This window comes from Cucurbita pepo, chromosome 1 (genome assembly GCF_057944985.1).
Source record: "Cucurbita pepo subsp. pepo isolate OVF chromosome 1, ASM5794498v1, whole genome shotgun sequence".
In the NCBI taxonomy this organism is placed as follows: Eukaryota; Viridiplantae; Streptophyta; class Magnoliopsida; order Cucurbitales; family Cucurbitaceae; genus Cucurbita; species Cucurbita pepo.
In genome coordinates, this window is record NC_141798.1 from 11659390 (window position 1) to 11677025 (window position 17636).

The 17636-nt window shown below is 34.1% G+C and overlaps 1 protein-coding gene across 1 annotated transcript; it reads left to right on the forward strand.

The window, feature by feature from the left end:
• The first annotated feature begins 8377 nt into the window (after nt 1-8377).
• LOC147794759 (uncharacterized) lies at nt 8378-16517 on the forward strand. The gene is made up of 3 exons (XM_087122782.1): nt 8378-9058; nt 9197-9561; nt 16385-16517. The coding sequence occupies exons 1-3, from the start codon at nt 8378-8380 to the stop codon at nt 16515-16517; spliced, it is 1179 nt and encodes a 392-aa protein (XP_086978908.1).
• The last annotated feature ends 1119 nt before the right edge of the window (nt 16518-17636 follow it).

Sequence of the window (17636 nt, forward strand, 5' to 3'; positions counted from 1 at the left end):
TATTCTAGGGACACTATGGATGCGGCCCACTTTTGTATATGATATAAACAATGTGATCACTAAATTGTACATGTGGAGACATGTGAGTGGGGAATATGGTAGGCACCATGGGATTGCATGGATTTTAGATTTCTTTGTTTTATTTATACGCGTGAGAGAGATAATGACGTGGAAATTGAAATTATTACGTAGAACTAGGAAATGATGGCTGTGTTTTTTGTAACGCTCACTATTTTTTTTAATATAAAAATAGAATGTTATTTAAGTATTTTATTTAGTTGTTTCTATTTACTCAGTTCTTATTAAATTTAGTTGTCGAACGAACAAATTCCTAAGCCCCCTCAAGAAATTGAGGATATGAGACATATTTCCTATGCATCAGTAGTTGGTAGTCCAATTGATGGGAATGAACTCTTCATCCACGTAGCGGAAGCATTGAGAACCGTTTTGATTGTTATTAAGAATTAAAACAAAGCAATAAATAGAAGAGTAAGAAATCTACTTTTGTAGAAACCCTAGCTTGCAAAGACTCCTCGAAGTATTCCAACCATGCAGAAGTTCTTCAACATTCCACAATATCTTTCTTACTATGACTCGAACACAAGGTCAAAGCTTGTGAGAGCCTCTTGAAAGAAAATCCCAAAGGGATTGGGGAAAGAGTTTCGAGAATTCTCTAGTGATGTAATTTCATTCTCCAAACAAAGTGGGAGAGATTGATGTGTTTTTTTAGCTCAAGTCGACGGTCCTATTTATAGGGACTCTCGGAGAATATTTACTAAATAATATATTTGCATATTTAATATATTAGTATATTATACCTTATATAAATCATATTTAGATATTATAAGATATCTTAATATATACATTTAATTAATTTTAATCTTATTCAAATTTCAAATATATTTTTATTTAATGTATCAAAATTAATTGATTTAATATTTAATTATATCAAATACAATAAATATTTTTTTTTATTATATCTAATATATTAAATATTACTTTACCCTTCAAATTAATATGTTTTTCCTCATTTATATTTAACATATCTATTATATTAAATATTAATTTAAGCACTCCAAATTAAATATATTTTCTCTATTTATTAAATTACATTTCAAATTAAATTTATTTTCTATTTTATATTTAATATATCTAATATATTAAATATCAATTTGAACACTTCAAATTTTTTTTCAAATAAATTGAATCTTTTAGCGTTCTTTGAGCTAGCAAGAGGACCTTATGGACCTACAGATTATAAACTCCAATGATATAACATTAATTAATTAAACTCCTTAATTAATTAATTTTCATTCATTAACTATAGGTCACAACACTATAGATCTAGAGTTGCGCTCTTATGCACTGTAGGACAAATTATGTCCATCGATATAATCATTACAAGTAAGTCGATCCTTCACGAGTTGTTCATAATTACAGTTGGGTCAAAAGTCCGTTTTACCCCTGTAATTACATCTTTCACCTTAAGTACCACTTATTCTCTAATGAACAATTTGTTTATGATCCAATCATAAACCAAGTCCCTCTCGAGCCAATGAGAGGGTGGGGTCCCATTGTTCAAGTCCCGAAATCAGCACTTAAGAGAACAACTCATCTACTTTCCTTATATGGAAAGGAGCGAATTCCATCTCAGGATATTATGTTCCAACTCCCTATTTGGTCAAGTCCCCAAAATAGTAGGCATATTGAATCCGCTAAAAGAGCCATTCTCACCCATGTAAATTAAAGGAGAAGCCCTCACAGGCAAGAGTTCATAACTCACTCAAGATTAAGATCAAGTCGCATATGATCATCATGTGAAATATTAATCTTCTCAATTAACGGATTTATAAAGAGAGAGTAAATATTTCTTGGTCCAGTCTTATACAAACTCATTCTATAGAATACCCCACTTACATGTCTCCAAACGAATGATTTGAATCAAATCATTTGTAACGATTACAAAGTGGACGGTATTAATAGTGTTACTAGGATAAGGCACTCAACCTTATCGATATACTGTAGACTTTTTAGGTTATTACTTGAACACGATCCTCTTGTATGTCTACCACATACTGTTCAAGATTACATTAATAACCTTGGATTTTCATACCATGGATAACCATTAAACTACAAATAAAATAATATAAATTATTGTTAAAAACTAAATAATTAATTACGAGGCTTTAGGGCATAAATCCCACAATCTCCCACTTGCACTAAAGCTGGTGAGACATGTGTCCTAGGGCATACTCTATACCCAACATGTTCTCCCACTTGTCCTAGATAAGATGAGACATGTCTCGTAATCCTAGACATTCTAGATGACCCTCAAACACTTTAGTCTAGAGAGTCATTTTATATAAATCAAAATAATTATCATTAAAAATCATCTTGGTCATTACCACGCTGCTTTCTCTCAATATCATTCTTTATAGATTGATCTTTTATAATTTCCTTAATATTAGTCTTTGTATCACTATCATCACAATAAAAGTAACAAACTAAATCACATTTGAAACACCTTTCAAATGTTTAAGAAATTATTATAGTCATACAAGTCATTTTGTTGCTTTAAAAGCAAAAAATATTCTGATTTACCATACTTCACCATCTATAGTAGAATTGATCTTAACATAAATTTCTTTAAATTTATGTAACTAGTGTATCACTTAAAGATCAAATCTTTAACTCCATATACAAAATGAAAAATTCTCATTATCCATCGATACTCTGAGAAAACTTTAATTTTTCACTTAATGGTAATACCATTAGTTTAACTAATATAATCTAACTAACTGTATATTTAACGTTAATTCTCATATACGCATTAATTGTCTCCCATTCAGAAAAGACAATTAATCATACTCTCAACATTTGAGATTACTTATGATATTATTCATGTGACTTCATATTTCAATGATCATTATCATTCTTTGAAGTCTTGCATCAAATATTTGACAACAATTTTGTCAATAATACATGAGACAATATTAATGTTTATCCTTAAATATTTATTTTTAGGAGATACAGAATTATCCCAAATCATTTATTTGGAATTGGTTAGGTAGTCTATTTATGTTAGACGGACAGATAATGAGTAATGTGTCATAAACATAAAATTTGAGAAAATCCACTCACCAATAATTTTCTTGTTTTCACAAGCTCATTACAATTTATTTAAAGTCATAGGTTATCAAACCTTCTATTAAAAAATTTATAGGTTAAATTCATTTAAAAAATGAACTTTTACGTTTTGATCTTTAATAATAAATTCATATAATAATCTTTAATAGGAAACCTTCTGCTTTTGATCTTTAATAATAAATTCATATAATAATCTTTAATAATAAATTCATATAATAATATGGTAGATGCCGTCTCTTTAAATTTCTTTTCACAAAATAATTTCAAATATTCATTTAACCTATCTCATATAAAAATGAATTAGAGAATAACAATAGACTCTAAATAACAACATGAAGTCTACTTCAAGTTACTTTCTCCTATCTGTTCAACTCTTTGTCATGAGTCATGTTTTGAAGATCGGTATCTTTTTATCTATACATAATTTTCCTTTTGTAGATCCTCATATCCTATGAGTTTAATCTCATCAAGAACATCTACAAATCCCTAGATTTTATAACTTTAACTTATTCATCATCCCTCATAACTATTGGGTAATAAGCCTTCAAATTGGTCATCTAACATGACAATTTGAATTTTAGTAGGATTGAATCATCTCATAATTCTCCCACTAAGATGGGGCTTATCCAATTAATTACCAGGATCCACTTGATTCTCAAGGCAAATTAAATTGTTAACAACTTTTGTTCATTATTAGAGGCTTCACTTGGAACTATTTAATTAACACTATCTCACCTTATTAAAGGTGTGTCCTTCTATTTCAACTTCTTTAGAAAATTATGTTTGTCATACAAATATGTTTTTCTATTTAAAATTAAATAAAGGACTATTTTGTTTCTCTTTAGGAGTAGTCTACACTTAGGCATAATTTTGAACATATTTGTCTCAGCATATATGCTTGATTACAATTATTGAAGTGTCGTAAACTAAGTTTACTACATTTCCATAATCTCAAAAATTGTCTCAGACAATTTTGAAGGCAATCATGTTCACCATGCAATCCCTATTGCATATCCTAACCAGAGTTTGGTAATGACTTATAATTTTTTTTTAATACGTGACTATATTTAATATAGTCTTGTTTTATCCTCTTACATCACAATTTCACAAAATTGGATTATGCTTAGAGTTGAAAATCAATTCCACCTTCTATCAACTAAATTTAGTACACAATGTTCTCATACTATTCATTATAATCGGATCATAATGTCGTGATAGATTTACCAAAATAGATTTAACTTTAGTCTCATTTTTCTTGAACTTTTTTTAAAAAAAAAAATAGAGTAAGTTACATTTGATAAGGATACTTATATATTGAAATCATCCATCAGATTGATAAAATATTAACAATATTCTTTGACTTTTGCATTCAACAGACTTTTGGTCTTCCAGACTTTTTCAGTAAAGGCCCCATGATTATCTTGCATGAAAAGCGAGATCTAGAAACATGTAAACTACTTAACTCGAACGTTTAGAGAATTAACTTTTACTAGTCTTTTTATTGTATTCAATTTGACATTAATCAAATGAACTGCTAAAGACAAATATCATCTTTTGGAGAAAACAATGTCTTTTTATTCTTGATTCTCTAATCATGAATATCTCAATATTTCCTAGCATAGTAAGTGTTAACATTTTAACCCATACTAATTGTACTTAATTTGAGCCGAACATATTTTCAAACAATTTTGAAAATATAAACTTTAATATTTTGAAGTAACTCATACTATTTAAACTACTTAATAATAAAGTTTGGGAAATTGAATTTCTCTCATGGTTACTAAAAATATGTTAATGTCTCCTATTACACCTACCGAGATTGATTTCCTAATGTCAACCCGTAGAATCCATAGAATCTCCTACTACATCTTAATGTCTCCTACTACACCTAATGTCTCCTACTACACCTATTGAGATTGATTTCCTAGTGTCAACCCGTAGAATCTATTCTACCTCATCAAGTATTTTTCAAGAATTACATATAAATGTAATGAAGAACAAATCTTGATAGTAGATCTTATATCAACTATTCAAGTGGTCTCATTCAGTCTCCACCAAAAATTTAGTAAACTAAGTTTACTGTCATTTAGATTTTTCTTTGATTTTTCTTTCCATAGAGTAATTTAAAAAATTTCTCTAGGACTGTCCTCCCTGGTTAGGAACTATTTCCTATCATAATTTTAGTCATCAGTTTTTCTTGAATGGTTGTAATACTTAATTTCTAGATCATTTAGATAACTATCTCAATTTAGCTTTTATTGACTTAGTCATTTTCTTATCTTTTAGTCATGACATCCAACATGTCCAACTAGAAAACATAAACAAAGCTTTCTCATCCCCTTTGATTCACCAATCATATGCTCTTCGAACAATTCGATTCACATTGACAATAGGTCTGGAGAACATTTCTCAATAAAGAAAAAAAAAAATTATATATTACCATCATATAGTGCTAATATTATTTTTCCAAGTATTGAAATTTTCTCAATCTGACTTATCAGTAATGAAAATTAAACAATCGAGAGAATTTAAACATAATATTTGAAATATATAAAATATTATTTAATTACAAACAATCAACTATTCATTCAATTCAATTTCCGCATAAGAACAAACAATTTTTTAAAGTGAACGCTATAAACCATTTCTAATGCTATGGTACTTCAGTGATTTAGAACAAGTGTCGTAGGATAGGTCAAGTGTTCCTTCACTAAACTGAGACAATCTCAACCAAATATTATACTAGAATAACTCTTATTCCTATAATATTTAGTTACCATTAGTTCGGCCAAGAACATCATTAACAACCTTAATGATTTGTTTGTAAATGTAATCCATCATTTTAGATCTTGTTATTTTATCCCAACAAGTGCGGCCGTAGGGTAGTTCAAGTATTAGAAATAAAATTACTATCTTATCCTTTTCAAGAGTTCACCCTAATATTGACCCATGCAAACACCTTCCGTAGGGGGATGGTCCAAAAGCCGCCATGAGGCCCCTCATGGATCTCATGTTATGAACCAATGATGGAGACCATAGGATATGTTGACACATTTCATTCTCCCATTGACTATAAATACCTTCTCAATATATTCACCTTGATATTGACTCATGCAAACACCTTCCGTAGGGGGACGGTCCAAATGCCGCCACGATGCCCCGCATGAATCTCACGGTGTGAATCAATAATAGAAAACGTAGGATATCTTGACATGGTCCTTAATATCTTGATATCTTAACAAACGTCCTCTCCCACTAAGTATTTTGAAATAGGGTTTTTTATTACTAAGACAAATTAGGCTAATTTTATTTATCTAAGTTTCCAATCTACCCATTCATAACTCTTATGTTGGTTGGATTGTTTTTAACTTGAATTACCAAGTTTTTAAACTATTAAAAACTAATTACATTATGAGCATGCTTAATGAAATTAAATAAAATTTGACTAATTGAACTCGCAGGTCAATTCCGAGGTAGAGGTGTCCATTTCTGTCAGCTTAAATACCTCAGCCTAGCTAGAACCTTCCTTAGACAGAGTTCCCTTATAGTCAATTTATACTTAAAAATTCATTAATCTTTAATTAACTATTAGTTACTAGACCAATGAACATACGTGAATTAAACGGCTTTTAACCCTATTAAAAACTTTACTAGATCAATGAACATACGTGAATTAAACGGCTTTTAATCCTATTAAAAACTAACTCACTTATGGAATAATTTTAAAATCCTAACATTTTAAACCTTTTAAAATCAAATTTAATAGATTACTAAAAAAAAATTCTAATCATATTAGAACATACCCTAATCCTATTCCTATTGGATGCAATTCTAATTTAATATTCTAATTTATTTTCAAGTATAACAATTATAACAATTATACTAAAATGTATATGAAAATACATGCTTATTAGAAAATCATCTTAATTCTATTTGTTCAAATATAACATTTATATTCAAAAATAAATCAAAGGCATGATTATGCTTAATCTATGGCTGGTGCAATCAATTAATTTAAAACCACCTCATATGCTAATTAAATTAAAAAGAAAAAAAAAGAAACAAAGCAAAATTAACCGGCATATTTGGCATATCATAGAAATTGAAATTGGATTAAATTACAATAATTTAAGTCCAATTCATATATGGTCTTCAATGTTTTACTTTTGGAACAATTCCAAATTTAATAGTATTAAATTTTAAGATCGGTCCATTATTTAACTCTTTTAAATGTAATAAATTCTTTTCTTTTGGAACAATTCCAAATTAAAATTAAACTTTAATATCTTTCCTTTTTAGTTTAACATCTTTCCTCTTAGAATCATTCCAAGTGTAATAATAATTAGGATTAGAGATCTTTATATTGGAACCATTCCAAATTTAATATATATTTTCCTTATTCTCCCCAGAACTTTTTCAAACAATTTTAAATCTAGAATTTTTCGGAACAATTCCAAATATACATATTTTCCTTTTGAAAAAAAAAATCTAAATGTAGATCTTTTACTCATGGAACAATTCTAGATGTAATAAAATTAAGGTTTCAAAAAACTTAAACTATACAACGAATTGATGAAAGTCGTCATCGCCGCCGTCGTCTCTTTTCAATTTAGAATAAACCTAACCATATACATTTGTCTAACAAATCTGTAAATCTAATACCACATCGATATGCCAAAAAAAATCAATTTTACAAAAGAATATTAGACATATCACATATGGTTTGAAATCAAACATCCACCATACTACTTTTAATTTAAAATAAAAATCAATAGGCTCTGATACCAATTGAAGGGAACATCCACGTAGCGGAAGCATTGAGAACCGTTTTGATTTTTATTAAGAATTAAAGCAAAGCAATAGAAGAGTAAGAACTCTGCCTTTGTAACAAAGGCTTGCAAGACTCCTCGAAGTATTCCAACCATGTAGAAGTTGTTATTAAGAGGATATTTTGGAGATATATTTTAATAATCAGTTAGAATATATCTGACATATTTAGGGAGTTGTTAGTATAGATTTGATTGACCGTATATTTTATTTATTTACAGATTTAGTTAGTTATATATATTTTTTTCTATTTTTAGGTATTAGTTGATAGTTTGTATCCTATTTAAACTTGGTAAACCTGAATGAAGATCATACTTTAGATCCCAATTTTATTTCTATTTCTTATTCTTAACATGGTATCAGAGCACCAATCTTGGTGTTCTTAAATATCAAAAATTTCTTCATGGCGGAATCAGCCAAATCCAGCTTCAAAATTTTGGATGTTGATTTAACACATCCTTACTATATTCATCACTATGATCAGCCAGGATATTCACTTGTTCCAATCAAATTAAATGGAGCAAATTACCAATCCTGGAGTAAATCAGTTATGCATGCTCTTATTGCCAAGAAGAAAATTGGCTTCATTGATGGCACAATTGAGGAACCGTCCCAAGATGCAAATTCAACCGAATTCGAACTCTGGAATCAGTGCAACAGTATGATAATATCTTGGTTAACTCATTCCGTTGAAGCAGATATCGCAAAAGGCATTATTCACGCCAAGACAGCTCATCAAGTGTGGGTTGATCTTAACGATCAATTCTCACAAAAAAATGCTCCAGCAATTTTTAAAATACAAAACTCGATAGCAACGATGTCACAAGAAACCATGGCACTGTTAACATATTTCACCAAGCTCAAAGGACTCTGGGATGAGCTGGAAGCGTACCGCACACCATTTACCTGTAATCAACGTCAAATACATATTGATCAACGTGAAGAAGACAAGTTGATGCAATTGCTCATGGGGCTCAATGAGTCTTATAAAACGGTGAGATCTAACATATTGATGATGTCTCCATTACCTAATGTGAGGCAAGCCTATTCATTACTTGTACAAGAAGAGATGCAGCGTCAGGTAACTTCTGAACCTACTGAGAATTTCTCGATTGCATCAGCAGTGCAGAAGAAAACAATATATTCAAACTTCGCCAAGGACAAATCGTATGAACACTGCAATAAAAGTGATCATACAATCAATGAGTGTCGAATTCTTAAGTTTCACTGTAAGTTTTGTGATAGAAGGGGCCATACAGAAGATCGGTGTCGGCAGAAAAATAATTCTGGAAAGACAAGACAAGTCAATCAACACAATAATCGTGGATATCGATCATCTGCAAATATGGCCGATGTTTCACAGTTGAATACAGAAGAACAGTCACCTAATTCCATTCCAAATTTTTCTTCTGAGCAATTACGACAGATAGCACAAGCCTTATCTACAATCAATCATCACCCTTCTGGTAATTCTGACAATCACATCAATGTTGCAGGTTTGTTTCCCATATCTACATTATCTATTAACTCTGCGAGTTCTAATTCATGGATTCTCGATAGTGGAGCTACAGATCATATAGTATCAAAATCTTCTATTATGACTGAACCAAAGGCTGCCATCATGTCTACAATAAATTTGCCTAATGGAGAGACAGCACGTGTGTCACATACTAGCAATATTTCCCTTAGCCCTAACCTTAAATTAAACAACGTTTTATGTGTGCCTTCATCAATTTAAACCTAATGTCGATCAGCAAACTTACCAATAACTTGAATTGTTATGTCACCTTCTATCCTGATTCTTGTGTTATGCAGGACTTGGCTACGGGGAAGATGATTGGCTCGAGTAAACAATTTGGAGGTCTCTATCATATTTCTTCATCTCCAATCAAATCTTTAGCTCATCAAGTATCTCAGTCATCTGATTTGTGGCATTTACGCCTAGGTCATCCTTCTTTTTCTCGTTTTAAATTTCTAGCTGATCAATTGCATCTTAATAATGCGAGTTATTCTCATAATTGTAGTATCTGCCCGTTAGCAAAACAAACTAGGTTGTCTTTCCCAAGAAGTTCAATAACAACCCATTCTGCCTTTGATCTGATACATTGTGATGTTTGGGGACCACATAAAATTCCTACCCATTCTGGTTTGCGTTTTTTTCTCACTATTGTTGATGATTTTACTCGATGTACTTGGGTTTTTCTAATGCAACATAAGTCAGAAGTACATCATTTGTTAATGAACTTTGTTAAATTTGTTCAAACTCAATTTCATACTACTATCAAGATAGTTCGATCAGACAATGGGACTGAGTTCCTATCTTTGCAACCATTCATTACTTCTTGTGGTATTGAATTTCAGCGCACTTGTGTCTATACTCCACAACAAAATGGAGTCGTAGAACGTAAGCATCTCCATATCCTAAATGTAGCTAGGTCTCTTCTTTTTCAGTCACAGGTTCCACTTAATTTTTGGGGAGAGTGTATTCTAACGGCTGTTTATCTTATAAATAGAACGTCATCACCATTGTTATCTAACAAGACACCCTTTGAAGCACTCTACAAACGACCACCTACATTTCATCATCTTAAAGTTTTTGGTTGTAAATGTTATGCAACTATAGTACATCCTAAGCAAAAATTTGAACCTCGGGCAATTCCTTGTGTTTTCGTAGGATATCCTTGTGGTCATAAAGGTTACAAGTTGTATGACATGCACTCTCACAAATTCTTTATCAGCCGTGATGTTAAATTTTGTGAAGATGATTTTCCTTTTTCATCAGCTTCAGAAACTTCGACATTAGCTCCTTCGACTCCTGTTGTACCACTTCATGATCCATCCTACGAAAACATACATCCTCCACCTTCTATTCCTTCACCTCCTATTCCTCCTTCACCTCCTATCCCTTCACCTACTACTTCGTCGTCTCCTCCACCATCTCCAGATTCGCCCACTAATTCCAATCCTATCCCACCTGATACATCAGCTCCACTCCGACGTTCTACTCGTACTAAACAACCTCCAGCTTGGCATAAGGATTGTGAGATGTCTTCTGGAGCCAATCATTTAACCTCTAGCTCAAGTCCCGACACTGGCACCAGGTATCCCCTTCATCATTACCTTTCATTCTCTCGTTTTTCTCCTACTCAACATGCTTTTCTAGCTCTTATTACATCCCAAACAGAACCTAAAACCTATGACGAGACAGTTGGCGACCCGTTATGGCAGCAGGCTATGAATGATGAAATTGCAGCTTTGGAACGTAATCATACATGGTCTCTCGTTCCTCTACCACCTGGTCATAAAGCTATTGGTTGTCGTTGGGTGTACAAATTAAATACAACTCTGATGGTTCTGTTGAACGTTATAAAGCTCGACTTGTAGCAAAGGGATACACTCAGGTTGAAGGTATTGATTACACAAAAACATTTTCCCCTACAGTGAAACTTACTACACTTTGTTGCTTACTCACTGTTGCTGCTGCTCGAAAATGGTTCACCCATCAGTTGGATGTTCAAAATGCCTTTCTCCATGGTAATCTAGACGAGGAAGTTTATATGTCTTTACCACCAGGTCTTCGCCGACAGGGGGAGAATACAGTATGTCGGCTCCATAAATCTCTTTATGGATTAAAACAGGCTTCTCGCAATTGGTTCTCCATATTTTCTACAACTATACAAAATGCAGGCTACACTCAGTCCAAAGCAGATTACTCCTTGTGTAACGACCCTAAATTTCCACACACTCAGAGTCGCTACTAACGTCTCATGCTCATCTATAATGCGGAAATATAACTCTTACATGAATATAACTGATAACGTAAACTTAAAAAAAAACGTTTAAAACAATTTCTTCTCTGGAAAACACAGCCATGGTCTTACGTGTTTAAATATGAAATACTGAAATTTAGAGAAAACAAAAACAAATACAAAATAATTTAAAACAATGAAATGCAAAACAACCTATTCTAACTTAAGACTAGAAATTAAAATATGAGTCTACCCTATGCACGTGCCACAGTCTCTGCTCGCGATGCCGCCGTCCTCCGTACAAGTGCGCCTTGCCTTTACCTTAAAAAAATGATGTGGCACACGGCTTGAGTATTTCAAAGAATACTCAGTAAGTGGCCCCACTATAGGGGGCCATGCAAATGCAAACACATGCAATCATGATTTAGGGACCTATCTCTAATCATCTTAGGGGTGGCCTCCAGTCTCGGACAAATTGGATGTGTAGTACTTCCCTACACACGACTCACACGTGCGAGTGTGAATCCCCAGGGCGCTCGCACACCCCCTGGACCCTCTGGTCAAGCTAATCTGTAGCGACGTCCGGAGGTCAGCAGAACCCCATAGTGTCATGCACCTCATGAACACCCTCATCTGTGTGCTTTCGCACCTGTGCGCATATGCGCTCATCATACGGTGCGCGTCCGCACTCATCATCTCTAGGGGAAGTAGCCCTATACTTATGAACATACAATATGCATGAGGTCCCTCTAAATCCGTCATAATGTCTCTTCTGACACAACCCTCTAGTCTCATCTCTTTGTTACTCTAGGTAACACATACTCGTGGATATTTATATTAATATCATTTTCACGCTCTAAGGGTTGTGTCCTATGTCGATCTAACGACATGATACAATATGGCACTCATCATCATATAACATGCTCAATACGGAATACATCATCATATTAAGGTAAACGTCACGCAATCATCATACTCATCATATTGCCACAAAGTGCATCAAACATATCAAGGACGTCAATCATTGAAATATATATATATTATGCATATCATCAAGCATCATAACTCACACATCATCATAACTCATATATCATCATAACTCATATACCGCATCGTACGACATAGTTCATACAACATCATAACTCATAATTTTTAGCCTATACTATAGTAAGGCCACTTACCTGATTAGCTTATACGGTTGTCACCAATTTATCTTTAATGAAAGTTTGATTTTTTCCTTTGTATCCAAGCCAACCTATAAGAATCCATGGCATCAATTTCATGTTAAATTCTCTAACTCTTACAATGGTTCATGTGCTAAACTTCATGCGAGCATTAAAGACTTTGTATAGATAAAGTCTTGGAACGTTATAATATACCTCTAAATAGAAATACACATATTATATATATTCTATTTATATTAAGATTTCATTTTATATTTTTTATTTCGATTGACTTCTCTCATGTCTTTTGATATTCTTTCTTTACTCTGTTCAAGACATATTCTTGACCAATTTTTGATCGATTCTTACCTAATCATATTGTTGGTCAATTCGGATCCATTCTTACTCCCAACTCTTCCCTTTTATTTTTCTCTTCTGTATTTTTTTCTTTTGATTTTCTATTCTGGCCTTCTTTGTATTTTTCTTCTTTTACTTCTCTCTATTTTTTTTTTGTCTGTATTCCTTCTCTGTATTTTCTATTTTTACTTCTTTCCAGCTCTCTGTATTTTCTCTTGACTCTTTATTTATTTATTTTTTTTCCCTGCATTTCTACTTTTCTCTCTTTCCTTTTGATTTTGTTTACGGTATTTGGCCTTCTATATATATATATATTTATCTTTTCTTTTGATTTTGTTAACAGTACTTTGCCTCTCTACCGTCATCTCATATTTTTTTTTGTATTCTAATTAATTTTCTTTCCAAATCTTTTCTTTATCTTATATGTATTTTATTTTTTTTGTTCCTTTAATTTTGTTAAAATCTAAAATTCACAGATAAATTTTCATTTCAAATCTTTCCTTTATTCTTTCCTCTTTCCTTTCTTATTTACCTGTTAATTTTTTTGTTCCGATTCTTCTCTTTTACTCTCTATTTTGTATTTATTTTTCTATCTGTTCGGTTGACAAATATTTATTTGCCTCATCTGTTCTAGTTATTTTCTATGACCTAACATCATAACCAAAAATCTAAATATCTCGGCAAGAGAACCAGGGATCTAATTCTGGATAATTAGACAAAGGAAAAGAAAATCTGTTCTAGTTATTTTTCTATGACCTAACATCATAACCAAAAATCTAAATAAACGGGCAGGGAACAAGAGATTTTATTCGGATTAATTAGATAAAGGAGAAGGAAATCTGATGATTGGGATAAATGAAAAAGAGATCTGAAATAAGACTTACCGTAATAACAAAGCAAGATCTCTCTCCAATAATTAAATCTCCAGCTCTCCTTGCAAATCTCGTTGTTGGTATTTTTTTTTTCATTGTAGGAACCTCCGATGCATCCAGTATTCTGATTTGGGTTTTTTTTTTACGGATGAGTTGTTGAGGGGAGGGGGTTTTTTTCTACGGATGAGTTGGTTGAGGAGAGATAGTTGGGAGAGGGAGGGGGTTAGTGGGGAGTAGTTTAGGGAAAATTATTATTTTAATTATTTAATTTTTTAATTTTTTTTTGGGTCGTTACATTATCTACCCCTAAAAAGAACTTTCGTCCTCGAAAGTCTCAAACTCTTATACTAGCTCAGGATATTTTTCTATTATTTCGTCCTCACGCTCCCACGTGGCTTCCTCGCTGTGGTGATTCTACCACAGTACCTTAACGAACGCAATATTCCTGTTGCGTAAGGTTTTTACTTCTCTAGCTAAGATTTTTACTAGTTTTTTCTTGTAGCTCAAATCTTCATTGAGTTGGAGTGGTTGTAGTCTAATACGTGGATAGGGTCCGTAACGTACTTCCTCAGCATCGACACATGAAATGCATCGTGTACTCCTGAGTGGGCTAGAGGTAGGGCTAACTTATACGCTACTGGACCAACTCGCTCTAGGATCTCGAATGGTTCAATGAATTTAGGACTTAACTTGCCCTTACGTTCGAACCTCAAGACACCTTTCATAGGTGCCACCTTGAGGAATACTGGGTCCCCTATCTCAAACTCCAGGCTTCTACGCATTACATCGGCGTAGCTTTTCTGTCTACTTTGAGCAATACGCATCCTTGCTCGAATTTTTTGGACAACCTCATTGGTGAGTCGAACCAGCTCGGGTCCTACTAACTCTCTCTCGCCTACTTCATCCCAGTATAGTGGGGACCTACACCGTTTTTCGTATTGGGCCTCAAACGGTGCCATTCCAATAGTTGCTTGGAAGCTGTTATTATACGAGAATTCCATCCGGTGGAGTTTGGCATCCTAACTTCCCTTAAAATCTAGTATGCAAGCGCGTAGCATGTCCTCTAGAATTTGGTTTAAACGCTCCGTTTTTCCATCTGTTTAGGGGTGAAAGGCGGTACTAAAGTCGAGGCGGGTACTCAGCGCCTTAAGTCTGAGCTAGAACGCTGACGTAAAGCGTGGGTCCCGATCCGACACTATAGATACTGGGACTCCATGTAGTCTTACTCTTTCTTTCACATACAGTTTGCCCAATTGTCAACTGTATATGTAGCTTTGCCAGGTAGGAAGTGTGCTGACTTGGTCAACCTATCAACAACTACCCGATCATTGTATAACCTATAAGCGTTTTGGGTAATCCTACTCTGAAGTCCATTGCTAGTTTTCCCACTTCCACTCTAGTATGCTTAAGGGCTGCAACAACCCCACCGCCTTTTGTCTAGGAGCTTTCACTTGTTGACAAACTAAGTACTTGCTCACAAACTCGACCACGTCCCTCTTCATGCTCTTCCACCATAAGTGTTTTTTTAAATCTTGGTACATCTTAGTACCTTCTGGGTGCATGGCAAATGGCAAGTTGTGAGCTTCGTTAATATTTCTTTCCTTAGCTCCTCTATTGTCGAGACATATAGGCGTCCCTGATACAATAGCCCTTCATCTCAGGTCTTCGAGAATCCATTTACTAGACTCTCAGCTAGCTGGCATAAGACTTTCTGTAGGTTTGGCTCCTCTCGATGGGAGGTAACCACTCTTTGCCCAAGTGTAGGTTGCACTGTAAGTCGGGCCAGTTATGCTATGACTCTCTCGGTCGCTACACCTATGTTGGCTCCCTCGAATTTTCTTTGTACCCTTACTTCCCTCGTAATGAGGGCCGAAGAGTGGGCCGCCTTTCTACTCAAAGCGTCTGCGACCACATTTGCTTTTCCAGGGTGGTACTGGATATCTACATTGTAGTCCTTCACCAATTCTAACAACCTTCTCTATCTCATATTTAACTCTTTCTGGGTGAAGAAATATTTAAAATCTTATGGTCGGTTAAACTTTGAATTTTCTCTCCATACAAGTAGTGTCACCAAATTTTCAGCGTGAACACTATAGCGGCCAACTCCAGGTTGTGGGTATGGTAATTATCTTCGTATTCTTTTAGTTGACGGGACGCGTATGCAACAACTTTACCGTGTTGCATTAACACACATCCTAGTCCATTCTTTAAAGGCGTCACTATAGATTACGTACTCTTCTGAGATCTCGGGTACCGTGAGTACCGTGACGGTTACCAATCTCTCTTTTAGGTTTTGGAAGCTTGCCTCACCAGCATCATTTCATATAAATGGTACCTCTTTTCTCATTAGTTGTGTCAAAGGCGAGGCTATTCTAGCGAAGTCCTACACAAACCTTCAATAGTATCTCGCTAGTCCCAAAAAACTCTATACTGATGTTACCAAAGTTGGGCGTTCTAACTTCGTGACCGCTATGACCTTAGTAGGATCTACGGATACTCCGTCCTTTGTCGCCACGTATCCTAGGAAAGAGACTTATCGTAACCAAAATTCACACTTTGAGAACTTAGCATACAACTTGTTCTCTCTTAGGGTGGCTAGAACTTTTCAGAGGTGTTCCTGGTGTACCAAGTTTGTTTTTGAGTACGCTAGGATGTCATCAATGAGCATGATCACAAAAGTGTCTAGACAGTTCTTGAACACTCGGTTCATTAACTCCATTAACACAGCTGGAGCATTGGTGAGGCCAAATGACACTACCACGAACTTGTAGCGATCATACCTTGTCCTAAATGCTGTCTCAGGTACGTCTTTTTCTTTACTCTTTATTTAATGGTAACCTGATCGCAGATCTATCTTAGAAAATATTGTTGCCTCTCTGAGTTGATCGAATAAGTCCTCTATTCTAGGCAGAGGGTATTTGTTCTTTATGGTTCTCTTATTTAACTCTCTGTAATCGATGCACAAACGCATCAATCCGTCTTTCTTCTGAACAAACACTAGCACAGCCTAGGGGATTAGGCTAGGTCGAATGAACCATTTATCCCGTAAGTCTTGTAATTGCGCCTTGAGTTCCTTCAACTCTGCTAGCGCCATGCGATAGGGTGCTTTAGAAATAGGCCCAGTTCCCAGCTCGAGTTCGATGACGAAGTCGACCGCTCGGGAAGGGGTATTCCAGGTAGGTCGTCCAGAAATACATCTGAACTCCTTTACTATTGGCAAGTTTTCAAGGGTCTTTTCTTTTCCTCTTACGTCTACAACACCTACTAATATAGTTTAACCGCCTTGTTGGACTAATCTCTTTGCTTTCATCATCGAGACTACATTTGGGGTAGTCCCAGTACTTGTGCATTTAAATTTAAAGCTAGGTCACACCGGTGGCGAGAATTTCATTATTTTTTTTTTGCGACAGTCTATACTAACACGGTTTGCAGCTAGTCAATCCATGCCTAGTATTACGTCGAAGTCGATCATCTTTACTACTATTAAGACTACGCTTTAGAGTTTGGTCGGCTACTATTGC